We start from the raw sequence: 19,883 nt of genomic DNA, 5'->3' as shown, positions 1-19,883 counted from the left end.
TAATCTAATAATTAATAAACAACTTCCCACCCGGTGATATAATTCCAACATCACAACCGGAACGGCTCTCCCGTCAATTATAATCCCTGCATTGAACTCCCATCTCCTTGACGCAGCCGCGGGCAAAATGCCCTGTTTCCCTATACTTCCAACAACGTCCGGCTACTCGACCTCCCTTTTTCCCTCTATGTGTCCCTGTGGGCGGCCATGTTGGTTGACCGCGGGCGGGCATGTCAGAGCGATCACGGCCTGCCCTGTCGGGGGAAGGCGAGAGCCCCCCAGGGCAGCCCGGGATGTTCAGCTCTGAGGGTTATGTGGGTGCCACTATCGCTGTGGCTACTTGCTGTTTTATCCTATGATGCAACCCTCCAAGTTGAGGGGACTTAAGAGCCTTCAGCCCCATTAGTTTCCCTAGTACTTTTTCTCCGGTGATAGTTACTGTGTTTATTGCCAACTCACCCACCTTCCATTTCCCTCATGGCCTCACTTTCTGCATCTTGATTATTTAGTCCTTTTGAAATGCTATTCATGTCTTCTATTATGAAGACTAATGTAAAATGTTCCTTCAATGCCTCTACCATTTCCTGGATCTCAGAAATTATTTTTCCAGCTTTGTTCTCTAAGGGGCCTTGGTCACTTTGGCCTCTCTCTTCCTTTATATGTACTTAAAGTTCTTGCTAAAATTTTCCATATTATTTGCTTGCCTCAAAGATTATTTTCTCCCTTTGCTTTCAGTTCAGCTCAGTTGGCTGGATTGTTGGTCGACAGAGCATGTGATGCCAACAGTGTGGGTTCAATTCCCAGCACCGGTTTGAGGTTACCATGAAGGACTCTCCTTCTCAATCTCCTCCCTCGCCTGAGGTCTGGTTGTATCTCTCTAATGAGAGAGCAGTCCCTATGGTCTGGTAATACTGTAGCGATGCAACAATGCCCTCATTATCTCCTACTTTATTCTCTGTCTTACAGTATAGCTGCTGTTAGGGGCCAAGTGAGTACTCCCACCATTGTCTTATTCCCTTTGTTATTTCTTACCTCCATCGAAATGGATTCTAAATAATTTTTATTTAATTTATTTTTCTAACCAAAATGGATTCTAAATCTTCTACATTTATCCCAAACACCTGCTCCTCTCTATTTAGTTTAAACACTGACTGCAGCCCTAGTTATTCTATTTACTGGGATATTATGTTGCAGCATGTTTGAAGTAAAATACATCCCACTTGAACAGTTCCCTTCCACAACAACTCCTTTCTGGTCCAGTCAATGTCATTGGTACCAATGATGATAACTGGATCCCTTCACTCCCACCTCAGATTCCTCTTCAGCCCTGAAGAAATGTCCTTAACCCTTGCACCAGGGAGGATGCACAGCCTGGTTATAACTGCAGAGGACAACGTCTGTCCCTCAGATTATACTGTCCCATACCGCTGTTATGTTCCTATTTTTCCCGCATTTGAATGGCTCCTTGAACCTGGGAGCTGTGGTCAGCCATGGGGCACTTGGCCTAAAAGGGCGAGCCTTGCATGCCTCCCCCCTAGCTAATCTGGCAGGGGGGCCCGAACACTTTCACTGCATAGTTCCTCATCCTCAGCCTGTCTCACTTCATCCAGTCTCTCCTGCAAGCATGCCGCTCTGTCTCGCAACATTCCCATATCCTCCTCATAGCGCCTCTTCCACAGGTCCTGACCTGCCACCTGCAGCTTATCAATCTGATCCTTCTGTGCTCTAAGCTGCCCCGCCGCCTCCTCCCCTTCGGGGTCCTCTACGTCCACGTGCCCTCCTAAAACTTTCACCACCGGTGCCTGTACTTCGGGGAGCTTAACTGTCTCTGGGGGTGCTGTGGGTGACGTCGAATACGGCGGCGGCGCAGGACGACTGTCGGCCTCAGCGCCAGAGTTTGTCATGGGCCCCCCTACGGGCGGCCAGGACGAGATCTGTGAGCGGTCAACTCCCAGCCCAAATCGTCCTCTTTTACCTGTTCATGTTTCAGAATTTTACTCCCGAACCGGGAGAGGAACTCCTTGAAATACACCTCCTCATTTGCATTTTTCCTCAAACTCTTATTCCTTCGGAAAAAACTTTTCTCCGCTACCTTCCTGTCCGCCGCTATGCTGTCCGCAACCCGAGTCTTCAACAGCTCGAGTTCGGCCTCCGTGAGGAACACCCTACTATCTTCTGGGAACCAACCCTTCCCCCTCCAGTCCGCAATCGCCTTTTCTAGTACCGCTAATTTGTTTTTAGCCTCCTTAGCAGTGTTGTTTTGTTCAATCAGATCTCTGATGGACTTCACCACCTCCCCTGTGTTACGAGATCTTGCACACACAACTGGGGCTGCTGGTGCCGGCTTGGTCGCATTAAAAACTTCATCTGGTGGTAGTGAGAGGACAGCGCCCAATGCAGTCAGGGCTGTACACTCCCGTGAAGGGTGCTCCATTCTTAGAAAACTTGATGAGGACCGAGAGGGACCCCCTTCTCCTCCCCCACCAGCCGGTACACCCTTTTCACCCCAACATTCTCCCTCCCACAGTGGGTGGAAAGTGACAATAAAGTGGGACTTCCATGAACATTGAGGGATTTCCCCTACCCTGAATTCTCTTGGTACTCCTGACAACTCCACCCTTTTCCTCACCGCCCCCCGAGGATTCTCAGTCAGCGAATCTAACGTTTTAACCATTATTGTCGGGTCACTGAGTGTAAGGGTCAATTTTCCCAGGAAATCCTCATTTGACTAAGGACCCTCAGGATATTAGCCCGCTCCATCCTTACACAATCAAGGAGTAATTCCTTCGTCAGGGCAGAATCCGTGGAAAGGCTCAGGTGCCACCACGGAACCTCGGGGTGACGCGTTCTCAAGGCCACCAGCCTGGGCGGCCCGTAGTTAAACCTTTCAATTGACATACTTACTAACCCCAAGGCCGCCCGACTGTGAGCGCAGTGGCCTATCTGCCAACGTTGTCTATGTCCAGTAAGATTACCGAATCTATCCTAAATGTTGCCCTGAAAAACTTTTCGACCTAATTGCCTCTTCCACTCTAAGAATGTCCGTCAGGTCTCCCAGGCCTAACTGTCCTGCTGGGCGCAGGAAAAAATGTTAGAACCCACTACCGTCTGTGCAGACACCCGGCAGATCCGCACCCGCAGTCCGTGAAAGAAATAGAGAGAGAGAGAGAGACGACTCAACCGTCTGCGCAAGCGTACAACAGATTTGAACTAGCAGCCTGTGAAAGAGAGAGAGAGAGAGGGACCATGGACAGCGACTCAACCGTCTGTGCAAGCGTACAGGAGATTTTGAAACTGTTACTGCTCACACAGGAGAACAGCGAGTTTATTGCCCGGAAAGTAAAAGAAAAGAGAGAATGAAAGAGAAAAAAAATTATACTTACCCTCTCCTGAGTTATTCAGCTTCCACCGTCAAATTGACGCAATCCCAGAGTGGTACCGGAAATCCCGACCTCAGGGGTCTGCGGGCTGGCTCAATGCAAGCGACGAGCAGTTGCAGAGCCACGTCCCGTGGGGATTTGAAAGCAAATACTTACAGTAAAGTACGAAAAAACACCGAACCCGTACACAACAAACAAAAAACCTAACCCCAGCACCCTGGGGGAAAATCATAGAGGCACGCTCGATGTGATCAAAACTGGGGACAGTACAGAGACACGCTCAATGTACACACTAGGAGAAAATCACAGAGACACGCTCGATGTGATCAAAACTGGGGACAGTACAGAGACACGCTCAATGTACACACTAGGGGAAAAAATCACAGAGACACGCTCGATGTGATCAAAACTGGGGACAGTACAGAGACACGCTCAATGTACACACTAGGGGAAAATCACAGAGACACGCTCGATGTGATCAAAACTGGGGACAGTACAGAGACCCGCTCAATGTACACACTAGGGGAAAATCACAGAGACACGCTCGATGTGATCAAAACTGGGGACAGTACAGAGACACGCTCAATGTACACACTAGGGGAAAATCACAGAGACACGCTCGATGTGATCAAAACTGGGGACAGTACAGAGACACGCTCAATGTACACACTAGCGGAAAAAATCAACCTTAATGACCGAAATTCAATGAGTAGGGCCACATTGAAGAACCGGATACTAAAAAAAACTCACTTACCCGAGTATGCTGCAGCACAGATTTCGGATCGTTCACAGCACTGTTGAAAGAGAACTAAAACAATTCACTCTTGGAACCACTAAATTTTGGTTGGCAAGACTTGCGAGACACCGAACAAAAAAGGATTTAGAATGGCCAAAACCCTAGTGGAGAACTTTTGTGAAAACGGTGTCTCCAGTACCACCTAGAAACGGCCGGCCGTCCGGCAACCTCTCTACCTTGCCAACAAACGTGTCCCTTTTCCTCTGCACGTCAAGGCTCACCAAACTGTTAGGTCGGGACTGCCGACCTCGTGCTCGTTTCAGAGGAATGAGACACCAGGCCAGATTCAAAAGGTACAAAGATTTCTTTATTCCGAGAGCGAATTGTACAGTGAGCGGTTTCGCTCACCGGAGAAGGCGCGCGTTCTGACTTCCCTCGCGGACCCGACGATATTTTAAACCCCGCTCCTGTGAGTGTCCAGTTCCACCTTCCTCATCAGGCCTCCTCGTTGGTCCATTCGGTTGTGTGCGAGTGGACCTGGACTCTCATTGGCCATACTGAGGTGCCTGTCAAAACCCTTACTATACCTGTCGAGCCCCTACTGTGCTTGTACAATGATTCAGCCCTCATGGGTCCGGTAGTTTCCGTCCCAGTAATTAGTAGTCCATTGTTTAGTCAGTTAAGTTCATTACTATGCGTCTCTCTGCCTAGGCGTATTTCTCTGCCTAGGCGTATTTCCTGACTGAGACAATAGTTCTACAAAGGTTGATCAACAGTCATTATAACTTATTGCTGGTTTCAATGGGGATTTACGTCATCGGGGACATCGGCATTCAATTTATCCATGCTCTGTTTCGATATAATTTACACCTTTCAACTATTACCGGTTTTCCTTTGTTGGTTTTGAATTCCCAGGTGGATGGTCTGGTTCTGGCTGACCTGATCTAATCATCAGGGAATGTGGTCCCAGACAGACAGTCTTGCAATTGTTAGTTTCCCTGCATGGCTGTGTTTAACCCTTTAGGGACTGAATCTGACAATGTCTGCTGTAGTACTAATAGCACATTGTTTAACCCCAACCTAAGGCACCCCAGTACTGAATTACCCCGACACCCCAACACTACCCAACTTTCTTTGGTAAGAAGGGTGTCACGATGGCTCAGTGGTTAGCACTGCTGCCTCTCAGCACCAGGGACCCAGGTTCGAAATTGGCCTCGGCCGACTGTCTTGTGTGGAGTTTGCATATTCTTCCCGTGTCTGTGTGGGTTTCCTCCCACAGTTCAAAGATGTGCAGGTTAGGTCAATTGACCGTGCTAAATTGCCCATAGTGTTAGGTGCATTAGTCAGAGGGAAATGGGTCTGAGTGGGTTACTCTTCGGAGGTTCAGTCATAGAGTCATAGAGATGTACAGCATGGAAACAGACCCTTCGATCCAACCTGTCCATGTTTACCAGATATCCCAACCCAATCTAGTCCCACCTGCCAGCACCCGGCCCATATCCCTCCAAATCCTTCCTATTCGTATACCCATCCAAATGCCTCTTAAATATTGCAATTGTACAAGCCTTCACCACTTCCTCTAGCAGCTCATTCCATACACGTACCACCCACTGCGTAAAAACGTTGCCCTTTAGGTCTCTTTTATGTCTTTCCCCTCTCACTCTAAACCTATGCCCTCTAGTCCTGCACTCTCCCACCCCAGGGAAAAGATCTTGTCTATTTGTCCTAACCATGCCCCTCATAATTTTGTAAACCTCTATAAGGACATCCCTCAGCCTCCGACGCTTCAGGGAAACAGCCCCAACCTGTTCAGCCTTTCCCTATTGTTCAAATCCTCCAACTCTGGCAACATCCTTGTAAATCTTTTCTGAGCCCTTTCAAGTTTCACAACATCTTTCCAATAGGAAAGAGACCAGAATTGCACACAATATTCCAACAGTGGCCTAACCAATGTCCTGTACAGCCACAACATGACCTCCCAACTCCTGTACTCCATACTCTGACCAATAAAAAGAAAGCATACCAAACGCTGCCTTCACTATCCTATCTACCTGTGACTCCACTTTCAAGGAGGTATGAACGTGCACTCCAAGGTCTCTTTGTTCAGCAACACACTCTAGGACCTTACCATTAAGCATATAAGTCCTGCTAAGTTTTGCTTTCCCAAAATGCAGCACATCGCATTTATCTAAATTAAACTTAATCTGCCACTTCTCTGCCTATAGGCCCACCTGATCAAGATCCTGTTGTAATCTGAGGTAACCTTCTTCGCTGTCCACTACACCTCCAATTTTGGTGTCATCTGCAAACTTACTAACTACACCTCTTATGTTCGCATCCAAATCATTTATGTAAATGACAAAAAGTAGAGGACCCAGCACCGACCCTTGTGGCACTTCACTGGTCACTGGCCTCTGAAAAACAATCCTCCACCATCACTCTCTGTCTTCTACCTTTGAGCAAGTTTTGTATCTACATGGCTAGTTTTCCCTGTATCCCGTGAGATCTAATCTTGCTAACCGGTTTCCTATGAGGACCCTTGTCGAACGCCTTACTGAAGTCCATATAGATCACATCTACCTTTCTGCCCTCATCAATCCCCTTTGTTACTTCTTCAAAGAACTCAATCAAGTTTGTGAGACATGATTTCCCGTGCACAAAGCCATGTTGATTATTCCTAATCAGTCCTTGCCTTTCCAAATACATGTACATCCTGTCCCTCAGGGTTCTCTCCAACAACCTGCCCTACCGAGGTCAGGCTCACTGGTCTGTAGTTCCCTGGCTTGTGCTTGCCACCCTTCTTAAAGGGTGGCACCACGTTTGCCAACCTCCAGCCTTCTGGCACATCATCTGTGACTATCGATGATACAAATATCTCAGCAAGAGGCCCAGAAATCACTTCTCTAGCTTCCCACAGAGTTCTAGGGTGCACCTGATCAGGTCCTGGGGATTTATCCACCTTTTTTATGCATTTCAAGACATCCAGAACTTCCTCCTCTGTAATATGGAAATTTTGCAAGGTGTCATCATCTATTTCACTGCTTTCTATATCTTCCATATCTTTTTCCACAGTAAATACTGCTGCAGTGTGGAATTGTTGGGCCAAATGGCCTGTTTCCACACTGTAGGGTATCTAATCTTTTTTTAAAAAAAACATGAGCCCTTCATTCCAGGAGTGAGACAAATAAACCTTCCCCACACTTTTTCTAAAGCAAATCTTTTTCTCAAATAAAGAGACTAAAACTGTACATGGTAATCCATGGTCTCACCAATGCCATGTACAATTGCAGTAAAACAAGTCCTATTCTCTATTCCATTCTCCTTGCAGTAAATAACACTCAACAATTTACCTTCCCAATTTCTTGCTATGTTATTTACACATAATTGTTGAACCTTTTAGTCTCTCTATCGTCAGGAAAGTTTGAAGGAATATCAATTTAAGGGGAGACAACATTTATATTGCATGAGAGGACAGCACCGGTTAACAAGTAGCAGAGGCATTGGTATATGGAATGCACCAATAATGATAACCAACCGTTAATGGTCTAGCTTTTTAAAAAAATTCTAAACCAGGCAGATGGACTTTGATTAGTCAAGATGGTGCCCTGAGAAATAAATCACCAGTAATTGTTGGGCCTCTTGCTGAGATATTTGTATCATGATGTCAACTCTTTTGTTAACCATAAGAAAATAAGACATAGGAGCAGAAGTAGCCATTTGGCCCACTGAATCAGCTGTGCTACTCGATCATGGCTGATATGTTTCTCAACCCCGTTATCTTATATTTTCTCTGTAATCCTTGATTCCCTTACCATTCAAGAACTCATCCATCTCTGTCTTAAAGAGACTTAATGACTTGCCTTCTGTAGCATGAGGTCTGCAAATTCCCTGGGAAATGAAGGCCTAGTGGCATTATCACTGGACTATTAATCAGGAAATTCAGATAATGTTCTGGGGATCCGGGTTAAAATCCTGCCGTGACAGACTGTGGAATTTGAATTAAATAAACATCTGGAATTAAGAATTTACTGATGACCATGAAACCATTGTGAATTGTTGGAAAAACACATCTGATTCACTGATGTCCTTCAGGGAAAGAAATCTGCTGTGCTCACTTGGTCTGGCCTCCATCTGACTTCAGACCAACAGAATACAGTTGACTTTCAACTGCCCTCTAAAATGGCCTAGCAAACCATTCAGTTCAAAGGCATCCAAGGATTGGCAATAAATGCTGGCCTGCCAGCGAGACTCACATCCTAGGAGTGAATTTAAAAAAAACAGATTAACCACCTGCTGCCTGAAGAAATTCTTCCCCATCTTAATTCTAAAGGATTGTCCCTTTTACTCTGAGGCTGTGTCCTTCGGTCTAGTCTCTCCTACTAGGAGAAACCTCTTTTTCACATCCACTCTTTTTCACATCCACTCTATCTAGGTCTCTCAGTATTTTGTAAGTTTCAATTAGATCCCCTCCCCCCACCAACTCAGTCCTTCTAAATTCCATTGGGTACACACCCCAGATTCCTCAACTGCTCCTCCCATAACAAGCTCTTCTTGCCTGGGATTATTCCTATAAACATCCTCTGAACTCCCTTCAAGGCCAGCTCATCCATCCTTAAATACAGGACCCAAAATCACTCCTCATTCCAAATGCAGTCTGATGACAGTTTTATATTGTCTTAGCAATATATTTCTGCTCTTGTACACTGGAGTTTTATTCATTGTTGAATTACAACAGGTGCAATGTGCATGTATGTTCTCCCAGCACAGATCACCGCCCTTGCATTTTAAAATATGTAGCTTTCAGTAAACACAAGTGTACCACACTGCAGGAATGACTGACAATCCAAAATTCATTGTTAGCATAATTCTTTGTGCACTCAGAATTATCCAGCATATGTTTTCCAATTACAGAATCACATCTAATATTGGATGCTGTGTTTTACAAGTGCAGGCTGGTTCGGTATGGCTAGTACCTTATTTACTGTGAACTGTCAAAGGCATATGTTGTTAGATATAATCTGCCACTCTTTGGTACATGCAGTCTATATACTGTCAACACACTGGCACTGAAATTCATAAACCACATTACTCATTTATGTGATTAGGCAAAATGTCATTTTGGGTTGACAGAATCATCCAGTTTCTGTTGAGTATCACTCGTGTTGCTGCTGCATATGATCAACAAGAAACACCTAACTTCACCTGTTGCTAAAACTTGTAGGGTACCTTAGCCTTCTGGAGTCCAATTATTTGCATTGCAGAGTACTTAAGGAAGTGGTCATAGAAAAGTGGATGCATTGGTGGTCATCATTCAAAATTCTGTAGACTCTGGAACATTTTCCATGGATTGGAAGTTAGTTAATGTAAACCTACTATTTTAAAAATAAAATTGAATTATCGATTGGTTAGTCTGACATCAATCCTGGGGGAAATGCTAGAGTCCATTATATTAGATTTAATAGTAGACAACTTGGAAAACAGTTAGAGTCAGCATGGATTTACAAAGGGAAAATATCAGTTTGCTTCACATGAGCAATTGGGAGAAGGCAGACCTAAAGTCAGTCTGGATTCATGCATGTTACTGGAAACTTAGTGCACTGTGGTAATACATTGCACAGGAGAAAAAGGACTTTTTTTTTGTTTATAGTTTGTAAGGTTTTATTCAGGAATTATAGTTTGTCAGGCTACATTCTTCAGCTTCAAATGAGCAGAGAGAAGTGCGTCCAAGTTTAACAGCTGCTGTTTCATGGGTTTGCTGACTGGGAACACAAACCAAAGTGACATCACAAGAAAGTGGTTGATTTATGATTTTAAAAAAGTTTTTGGAAGAAGGGATAAACTGAGAAACAGCAGGAGTATGTACTATTTTTCCTAGCTGCAATCAGTTCTGAAGAAGTGTCACTTGGACCCAAAACACTAATCCTGCTTTCTCTGTACAGGTGCTACCAGATCTGCTGAATGTTCCCAGTAATTTCTGTTTTTGTTTATACAGAAAAAGTAATTTGCTATGCAAGATTACAGCCCTATTAGGAAAGGTGACCCCTTGTTTCAAATGTCTTTATGCTGCAGTAAAAGCTTATTCTTTTAAAAATGTTTTCTTTTATTTTTCAGATTGTTTCCCAAAGTAAACATCACTAGGCTAGGGAGCTGGGCACGTTTGAACTGTTCTTACTCTTGTTCTTTTCTGTTGGATGCCAACTCCCCACTCTTTCAACAAATTGGCATGATGTTTCTGTCTGAACTAACAAAAGAATTTGGTACTGACCATATTTACAGTGCAGATATATTCAATGAAATGATCCCAAGCTCTTCTGACCCTAAATATTTATCTACTATCAGCAGTGCAGTCTTCAAATCAATGACACAAGGTAAGAATTTCCAAATAATATCTTCAGAATGTCTATCCTACAAATGTAAGCTATTATTCAATTAACTTTTCTCTTGATATATATTAAAGATGTTTCTGCTAAGGTTTAGAAATGCTATACATTTATGGACTTTTACTTTGTGCAATTGTATTTATTTCTTCATTAAAGAGCTACAGGTAGTTCTTGGATAACGTGTTTTACGGTAGTGTTATTTGCCTATAATGTCACTGAGGAACTAAGGAACGGGAGTTTCAAGAATGCTTACTTCTGTTGGCAATAGCATGATTCCAGCAGTGATCGTTTCACATGCTTTGTTCTGCGCCGATGTCCACGCCGAAGTCTCCATGTTGTTCTGTGCATGTGCCAATGTCAGTTGCCGAAAGAGCAGTTTTTTTTTCTGAGAGGTACTGTACAGAGAGCAGCTTTCTGAGAAAGATACATTGAGCAGCTTCCTGTGAAAGGTACGGTACTCTTAGAATATCCCTTTCTTTGAAGAAATGGAAGGACATGGTGACAAGAATGTTAGCAAGAAGCATCCTGGTGATAAAATTGCAGGTGAACACAAAGGAAAGGTAACATTTGAAGTGAAGCTGCATATTATAGTGTTTTGAGCGTAAGGGGAGAATATGTGAGATAGCTCGCTTATCACGAATGAGGGAGTCTACTTTACGCACTATGATGACCATCTGTTTCGGCACTAACTTTACTTTTTAAACGTACTGTGTTAATTTTGTTCTGTTGATGTATATGATTTCAACCTTCATTCAAGGTGTATTATACTTTGTTTTAAACTTTTGGGTGATTTTTGTGTGATTGTCAGTGATTTTTTATTTGCTGGTCTGCCCTAGCCCCACTTTTCCCATAGACCCATTAGTTATATTTAGCGGTTTTCTGCAAAGCGAGGTTTCACTGGAGTGCAAATATGGCATTGCAGGAGAACTACCTGTACTACTTCAGTTGTCTGTACATGGAACCAAAAAATGACCATGATGCTCCATCTGTCAAAATACAAAAAGTACCCACTCAGTCATTTGTACCCTTATTCACACAATTCTGTTACAAACAGAATTTACCAAAAACCTTTACTGTTGTCCTGGGTAATTTATTCTACATTTTCATTGGAGATTCGCCATGTATGTCATGGGTGATGTATGTCATCTGGCAGGAAGCTTGCATGAGATGAAGATGAATGAGGCTGAAAACAGTGTCTCACTTCTGACCCCACCCGGCCAGAAAATGCAGAGGGCCAAGGTTATCAAATAAAAGTAGATAATACTGGAACTGTGGTTGAAGCCACTGAAACGCAATGCAAGCTAAGGAGCAGCACCACCTATATGCACATTGTCTTTACATTTGGGAGACTGCTATCCAGACATTCATGTCTCATTTAGATATACCTTTTTTTGTTTCTTTTAAGTATTTACCACTTTTTTTGGCATTTGTACCATAAAATATGAAAATCAGTCTCTCCTATTTGCCACCCTATCACACACCTTTTTAGTTTATTCTTACTTGCCTTTTCCCTCGATCTGTTGCTCAAACCTTTTTCATTTCTGTGTCTTCTCGATTTTGATAAATGGTCATCAACCTGAATGGTTAATTCTACTTCTCTCTGCAGATGCTGAGTATGTCAGATTTCCTTTATTCTTATTTGTGTCTTTTAGTTAGAATTTATTTGCATTCGTTTAACAACAGATCTTCATCTTCAATAAGATTTTACCTCTGCCTTTTTTTGCAGCATAAGAATTTCAGTCTCCTCAGGGTCAGATTTGTAACTCAGTGGTCTACATAAGATATACAGCATAGACAAGGAAATTCCATCCAATCAATCTATGCCGATTTAGATTTTTTTTGTATATATCAGGAAAAACAAGGGTCCCAATATAAACACCTGCCGAACACTACTACAAACCTATTCAAGCCTGAAAAATAACTATTAATCATTATTCTCTGTTTCCTAACCCCCAGAAAATTATATATCCATGTTGTTGCTATCCTTTTAAACATCTTATAATCTTTTCTTCTCTAATCTGTCATGAGGCATTATGCTAAATGGGTTTTGGACATTTGTGTACATTACGTCAACAACCTTCCCCTTATCGCTCCTTTCTTTTAGCTCATCACCTCTCCAGCAAGTTAACTAGGTACAAATTTACCTTAACAAATCCATGTTGACTCATGTGACTTTTAATTTTATCCCACATTATTCTTTAAGTGTTGCCCCACTACCAAAGTTAAACTTATTGGTCTGTAATGCTGGGCTGAGCCATATTTTTAAGCAACAATGTAAAGTTTGTATTTCTCTAATTCCCTTGCACCAGTTCCTTGAATCTATAGGACCATAAACAATAGGATCAGCAGTAGACCACTTGACCCCTTGAGCCTGTTCTGTCATTTAACAGAATAGTGGATGATCTGACATCTTTCCTATACGCTTGGTCATGTTATCCCTATAATCCTTAATTCTCCTACTGATCAGTAATCTGTCTCAGCTTTAAATATATCTGCCTCCACAGTTTTCTGTGGCAAGGAGTGCCAAAGACACAATTCTGAGAGAAGAAATTCCTCCTCACCTTGGTCCTAAATTAGTACCCTTTTATTCGAAGACTATGCCCTCTGGTCCTAGACACTTCCATTAGGGGAAACATCCTCTCAGCATTTACCCTGTCAAGACTCTTATGAATCCTACGTTTCAATGAGACCACCAGTACTTCTTCTAAAATCCAGTGCGTAAAATCCAAACCTGTTTAACCTTTGCTCATAAGACAGTCCCTCCAAAATGGGGATCATCCCAGTGAACATTCTGTTCACTGTTACTCTCAGTACTCCAGATGTGGTCTCACTAGCGCCTTGTACAGTTGCAGTAAGATTTCCATACTGTTATACTCCTTAGGTGCCAATGACCCATGACATTGAACCCATCTCTCCCACACTGAGCTTTCAGCCATGCATTTACCTCTTTAATCCTGTCTCTGTGCCAGTTAGTTTAAGGCTTTAGTAGTTGGAGATTATTGCCTTTTTTTTTGTTTTGGTTCTGCTTTTCAATTTAGCCCTGAACTGTCTCATATTTCCTGAACAGAACCTTGTTTCCTGTTCTATCTGTAGTGCTGGTACTTATATATGCATGACAATTAGATCTTTTCCCCCTTCTACTCCAAGTTCTTCTGCAATCCAGATGAGAGATCCTGAACTTAGCACCCCAGGCAGGCAACATGACTCCTGCAGCATTACCTCCTGGATCACTCTATCTGCCTCACTTGTTGTCACAGCTTCCTGACCCTGACAATTGACTGAATTTTGAAGTAGTAGTCTAAGGACTGCAATTGCCCCCTGAAACACAGCATACAGGTATCCTCCCTGATGTGTCAGTGTTTGGAAGTTGAACTCCAGCTTATCAAGTCTAAGCTGGAGATCTCGAGCAATATTTGCTACCGGTGTAGTTACTAATTACTGCATCAGCCGGTTGACTAACTCCCACATCATGCAAAGAACAGTACAGCTTGGAATAGGCACTTTGGCTCACCAAGCCTGCTGCAACACACACCTTTCTAAGCTAAAACCCTTTTACCCCTATGTAGTCCATATCCCTCTATCTGTCAAGATGCCTCTTAAATGTTGCAATTGTATTTGCACGTACCACCTCCTCTGGCAGCAGGTTCCAGGCATTTACCACATATATTCTGTGTTTTAAAAAAAATTGCCTTTCTGAACTTCTTTCAACTTTCTCTTTTACTTAAACCTATGTCCTCTAGTATTTGACATTTCTCTCCTGGGGGAAAAAAAAAGTCAACTCTCCATTCTGTCTGTGCCTCTCATAGTTTTGTCAACTTCTTTCAAGTCCCCCCTCAGCTTCTGATGTTCAAGTGAAAAAAAATTAGGTTTGTCCAATCTCCTCATAGCTATTACCTTCCAAACCAGGCAACGTCCTGGTAACCTTTTCTGTACTCTCTCTCCAAAGCCTCCACATCCTCTAGTAATTGATGAGTTCTGGATATAATATTCCAAATGTGGCCTATCTAAAGTTCTACAAAGCTGCAACATGATTTGCCAATTACGGGTGTCCCCATGTATCTGCAGATGAAATGTTCCAAGATGTACCTCAAATGCGCGAAACCACGGATAGTAGCGAGCCCTATCATTTAAATGGGAAATTTACCTCCCCAGCAGCCCCCTGGAATTATTTCCATAATGTTCCATGTAATATTTTCGGGCAGCGGTAAACCAAAGTTAACTGAAATCGCAGAACGTAGAACATTTACAGCGCAGTACAAGCCCTTTGGTCCTTGATGTTGCACCGACCTGTGAAACCAATCTGAAGCCCATTTGACCTACACTATTCCATGATCATTCATCTGTTTATCCAATGACCATTTATAATGCCCTTTAAAGTTGGCAAGTCTACCACTGTTGCAGGCAGGGCATTCCACGCCCTTACTACTCTCTCAGTGAAGAATCTACCTCTGAAATCTGTCCTATATCTAACACCCCTCAGTTTAAAGGTGTGTCCCCTCATGCTAGCCATCATCTGAGGAAAAAGGCTCTCACTGTCCACCCTGTCTAATCCTCTGATCATCTTGTATGTCACTATTAAGTCATCTCTCCACCTTCTTCTCTCTCACGAAAACAGCCTCAAGTCCCTCAGCCTTTCCTCATAAGACCTTCCCTCCATACCAGGCCACATCCTGGTAAATCTCCTCGATGCCCTTTCTAATGTTTCCACATCTTTCCTATAGTGCGATGACCAGAACTGTATGCAACATTCCAAGTGCAGCCGCACCAGAGTTTTGTACAGCTTCAACATGACCTCATGGCTCCGAAATGCAATCCCTCTACCAATAAAAGCTAACACACCATATGCCGCCTTAACAACCCTATCAATCTGGGTGCAACTTTCAGGGATTTATGCACACGGACTGAGATCTCTCTGCTCATTTGCACTACCAAGAATATTACCATTAGTCCAGTATTCTGTATTCCTGGTACTTCTTCCAAAGTGAATCACCTCACACTTGTCCACATTAAGCTCTATTTACTACCTCTCAGCCCAGCTCTGGCGCTTATCTATGACCCTCTGTAACCTGCAACATCCTTCAGCCTTATCCATAACTACACCAATCTTAGTGTCATCTGCAAATTTACTAACCCGTTCTTCTATCCCCTCATCCAGATTATTTTATAAAAATGACAAACAACAGTGGCCCCAAAACTGATTCTTGCTGTATACCAGTAGTAACTGAACCCCAGGATGAACATTTCCCATCTCCCACCACCCTCTGTCTTCTTACAAGTAGCCAATTTCTGATCCAAACTGCTAAATCACCCTCAATCCCATGCCTCTGTATTTTGTGCAATAGCCTACCGTGAGGAACCTTATCAAACGGTTTACTGAAATCTATAGACACCACATCAACCGCTTTACCCTCATCCACCTGTTTGGTCACCTTCTCAAAGAACTCAATAAGGTTTGTGAGGCAAGACCTACCCTTCACAAAACCATATTGACTATCCCTAATCAACTTATCCCTCTCTAGATGATTATAAATCCTATCTCTTATAACCTTTTCCAACACTTTATCCACAACCGAAGTAAAGCTCACTGGTCTATAATTACCAGGGGTTGTCTCTACTCCCCTTCTTGAACAAGGAGACAACATTTACTATCCTGTAGTCTTCTGGCACTATTCCTGTAGACAATGACAAAATAAAGATCAAAGCCAAAGGCTCTGCATTCTCCTCCCTAGCTTTCCAGAGAATCCTAGGATAAATCCTATCTGACCCAGGGGACTTATCTATTTTCACACTTTCCAGACTGCTAACAGCTCCTCCTTATGAACCTCAATCCCATCTAGTCTAGTAGCCTGTATCTCAATATTCTCCTCGACAATATTGTCTTTTTCCTGTGTGAATACTGATGAGAAATATTTATTTAGCACCTCTTCTAACTCCTCTGACTGCATGCACAACTTCCCACTAATGTAATTGACTGGCCCTAATCTTAGAAGAAAGTGAGGACTGCAGATGCCGGAGAGTGGGGTACTGGAGAAGCAGGAGAATCAACACCCCAGGCAAGAGCCTGATGAAGGGTCCTTGCCCAAAACATCGACATCCATATGGGCATACCACACTCTTACCACTCCGAGTAAAGAACCTGCCTCTGACATCTGTCTTAAATCTATCAACCCTCAATTTGTAGTTATGCCCCTTCGTACAGGCTGACGTCATCATCCTAGGAAAAAGACTTTCACTGTCTACCCTGATCATCATCGTGTAAAAGCCTATTGTATAACATGGCTTTGTGCGTGGAAAATCATGTCTCACTAATTTTGAGTTTTTTGATGAAGTAACAAAATGGATTGATGAGGGTAGAGCATCTATATGGACTTCAGTAAGGTGATTGGCAAGGTTCCTCGTAGTAGACTGATCAGCAAGGTTAAATCACGTGGAATACAGGGAGAACCAGCAATTTGGATACAGACTGGCTTGAAGATAGAAGACAGAAGGTGGTGGTGGAGGGTTGCTTTTCAGACTGGAGGCCTGTGACCAGTGATGGGCTACAAGGGTCAGTGTTCCAGAAAGATTGGTGCTGGGTCCACTGCTTTGTGTCACTTATATAAATGATTTGGATGTAAACATAGGTATGGTTAGTAAGTTTGCAGATGACACCAAACTTGGGGGTGTTGTGGGCGGCAAAGAAGGTTACCTCCTACTACAACAGGATCTTGATCAGATGGGCCAGTGGTCTGAAGAGTAGCAGATGGAGTTTAATTTAGATAAATGTGAGGTGTTACGTTTGGAAAGTCAAATCTGGGCAGAACTTATACACTTAATGGTAAGATCCTGGGGAGTGATGCTGAACAAAGAGACCTTAGAGTGCAAGTTCACAATTCCTTGAAAGTGGAGTCTCCAGTAGATAGGATAATAAAGAAAGTGTTTAGTATGTTTTCCTTTATTGGTCACAGCATTAATGATAGGAATTGGGAGGTCATGTTGTAACTGTACAGGACATTGGTAAGGCCACTTGTGTGCAATTCTGGTCTTCCTCCTATAGGAAGGATGTTATGAAACTTGATAGGGTTTAGAAAAGATTTACAAAGATGTTGCCAGGGTTGGAGAGTTGAGCTACAGGGAGAAGCTGAATAGGCAGGGGCTGTTGTCTCTGGCGCATCAGAAGCTGTGGATTGACCTCATACAGGTTTATAAGATCCTTAAATGCATGGATAGGGTAAATAGGCATGGTCTCTTCCATGGATTGGGAAAGTCCAGAACTAGAGAGCATAGGTTTAGGGTGAGAAAGGAAAGATTTAAAACTGACCTAAGGGGCAACCTTTTCACAATGAGGGTGATGCGTGTATGAAGTTGACTGCCAGAGGAAGTAGTGGTGGCTGGTACAGTTACAACATTTAAAAGGCATCTGATGGGTATATGAGTGTGAAGGATTTAGAGGGGTATGGGCCAAGTGCTGGCAAATGGGACTAGATTAATTTAAAATGTCTGGTCGGCATGGACAAGCTGAACCAAAGAGTGTTTTCCATGATGTACAGCTCTATGACACTCTATTTGTCAGATCTCTTGTAAACATTGCTATTGTCAAATGTCCCCTATTAATTCTAACCTTGGGGAAAGACTCCAACTATCCATTCTATCCATGCCGCTCATAATTTTATGTTCACGTGAAGACAAACTTGGTTTGTCCAATCTCTCCTTATAGCTAACAACCTCCAAATGAGGCAACTCCTTGGTAAACTTTTTCGATATCCTTTCCAAAGCCTCCACATCCTTCTGGTTGTGTGGTAATCAGAACTGTACACCATATTCCAAATGTGGCCGAACTAAAGTTTTCAATACAGCTGCAACATGACTTCCCCATTTTTATACTCCATGCCTTGACCAATGAAGGCAACATGCATATGCCGCCTTGACTACCTTTTTCCACTTGTGTTATCACTTTCAAGGAACTGTGGACCTGTATGCCCAGATCTGTGTATGTTGATACTATTAAGGGTTCTGCCATTTACTATATATTTCCTTCTTGCATTTGGTCTCTCAAAATACAAACTTACTAAACAGGTCACCTGCATTCTCCTCCAAAACATTCTATGTATACACACACACCCCACACTCACACATATATATGACAGAACACTGCTGGTCATACATCTGCAGACAAAGGAACCCTTCTATTCTCTGTCTTCTATAATTAAGCTAGTTCTGTATCCATTTCACCAGTTCATGTGGATTCCATGTGACTTCACCTTTTGTATCAGCCTGCCATGAAGGAACATATCAAAAGCTTTGTTAAAGTCCATATAGTCAGTGTTCTACCAGCCTGTCCTCATCAATCATCATTGTCACTTCCTCATGAGACTCTACCTTCCCTGCAGAAAGCCATGCTGCTGATCATGAATACGTCCATATTTTTCCAAATGGTGAGTAAATCCTATCCCTAAGGATCTTCTCCAATGATTTCCCTAACACTGACGAAAGGCTCACCAGCCTGTAACTTTTTGGATTATTGCCATTGCCCTCCTTAAAGGGACAATGTTAGCTATTCTGCAATCATGTGGGATCTCTCCTATTACAAAGGAGGATACGAAGATTTTGTGCAAGGCTTTGGCAATTTCCTCGCCTACATCTCTCAGCATTCTGGGAAGGATCCCATCAGGTCCTGGGGACTTACCTACCTTTAATATTTTTCAAAACATCCAACACCACTTTTTTGTGTTCACATACAACATATCAACATTCCCCCTCCTCCCGAAATTCATATCTGTTATGTTCCCCTCCTTTGTGAATACTAATCCAAAATATTCAGTAAGAACCTCACTCACTTCATCTGGCTCCATGCATAAATTTCCTCCTTTGTCCTTGAGTAGACCAACTTCATCCTAGGCTTCAATTTATCCTGTTAAAGGCCTTACAAACTGCGAGTCAAAAAAAAAGCAAAAGGCATCTTGGTAAAGACAGATGCAGTGTTAATTTAACACCTCAGCCTTGCTTCTTGTCTGTAAGTTGTAAATCCCTTTCTTTAGCCTCTAATCAGCCCTATGCCTACTTTTAACACCCATTTACTATTTATGCACTTACAGAAAACTTGGGATTTCCTTTCACGTTAGCTGTCAGTCTTTTTTTTGTTAATCTTTCTCTGCTTCTCATTTGCTTTGCCACCTCCCCGCTGAATCTTTGGTATTCAGCTTGGTTTGCAACTGTATTTAACACTTGATGCATATCATAAGCATTATTTTTCTTCTGGAACCTAATTTTTGTTCAAGTTGTCATCCAGGAAACGCCTGGATTTTTCTGTCCTACATTTCTCTTTTATGGGAGTATGCCTTGACTGTGCCCAAACTGTCTCCTTTTTGAAGGTAGCTTAATGTTCATTTACTGTTTTACCTGCCAACA

The 19,883-nt window shown here is 42.9% G+C and overlaps 1 protein-coding gene across 1 annotated transcript in view; it reads left to right on the top strand.

Annotated features, from left to right (window-relative positions):
• Window positions 1-19,883, top strand: part of naglu (N-acetylglucosaminidase, alpha) — a 54,342-nt gene that overhangs the window by 27,165 nt on the left and 7,294 nt on the right. The window contains exon 5 of the mRNA XM_060849103.1: window positions 10,228-10,484. Coding sequence (XP_060705086.1) covers window positions 10,228-10,484 — 257 coding nt within the window. The remainder of the gene's footprint in view (window positions 1-10,227; window positions 10,485-19,883) is intronic.

Source organism: Hemiscyllium ocellatum, chromosome 32 (genome assembly GCF_020745735.1).
Source record: "Hemiscyllium ocellatum isolate sHemOce1 chromosome 32, sHemOce1.pat.X.cur, whole genome shotgun sequence".
Taxonomy (NCBI): domain Eukaryota; kingdom Metazoa; phylum Chordata; class Chondrichthyes; order Orectolobiformes; family Hemiscylliidae; genus Hemiscyllium; species Hemiscyllium ocellatum.
The sequence above is the reverse complement of the archived record's forward strand: the minus strand, read 5'-3'. Positions and strand labels throughout refer to the sequence as shown.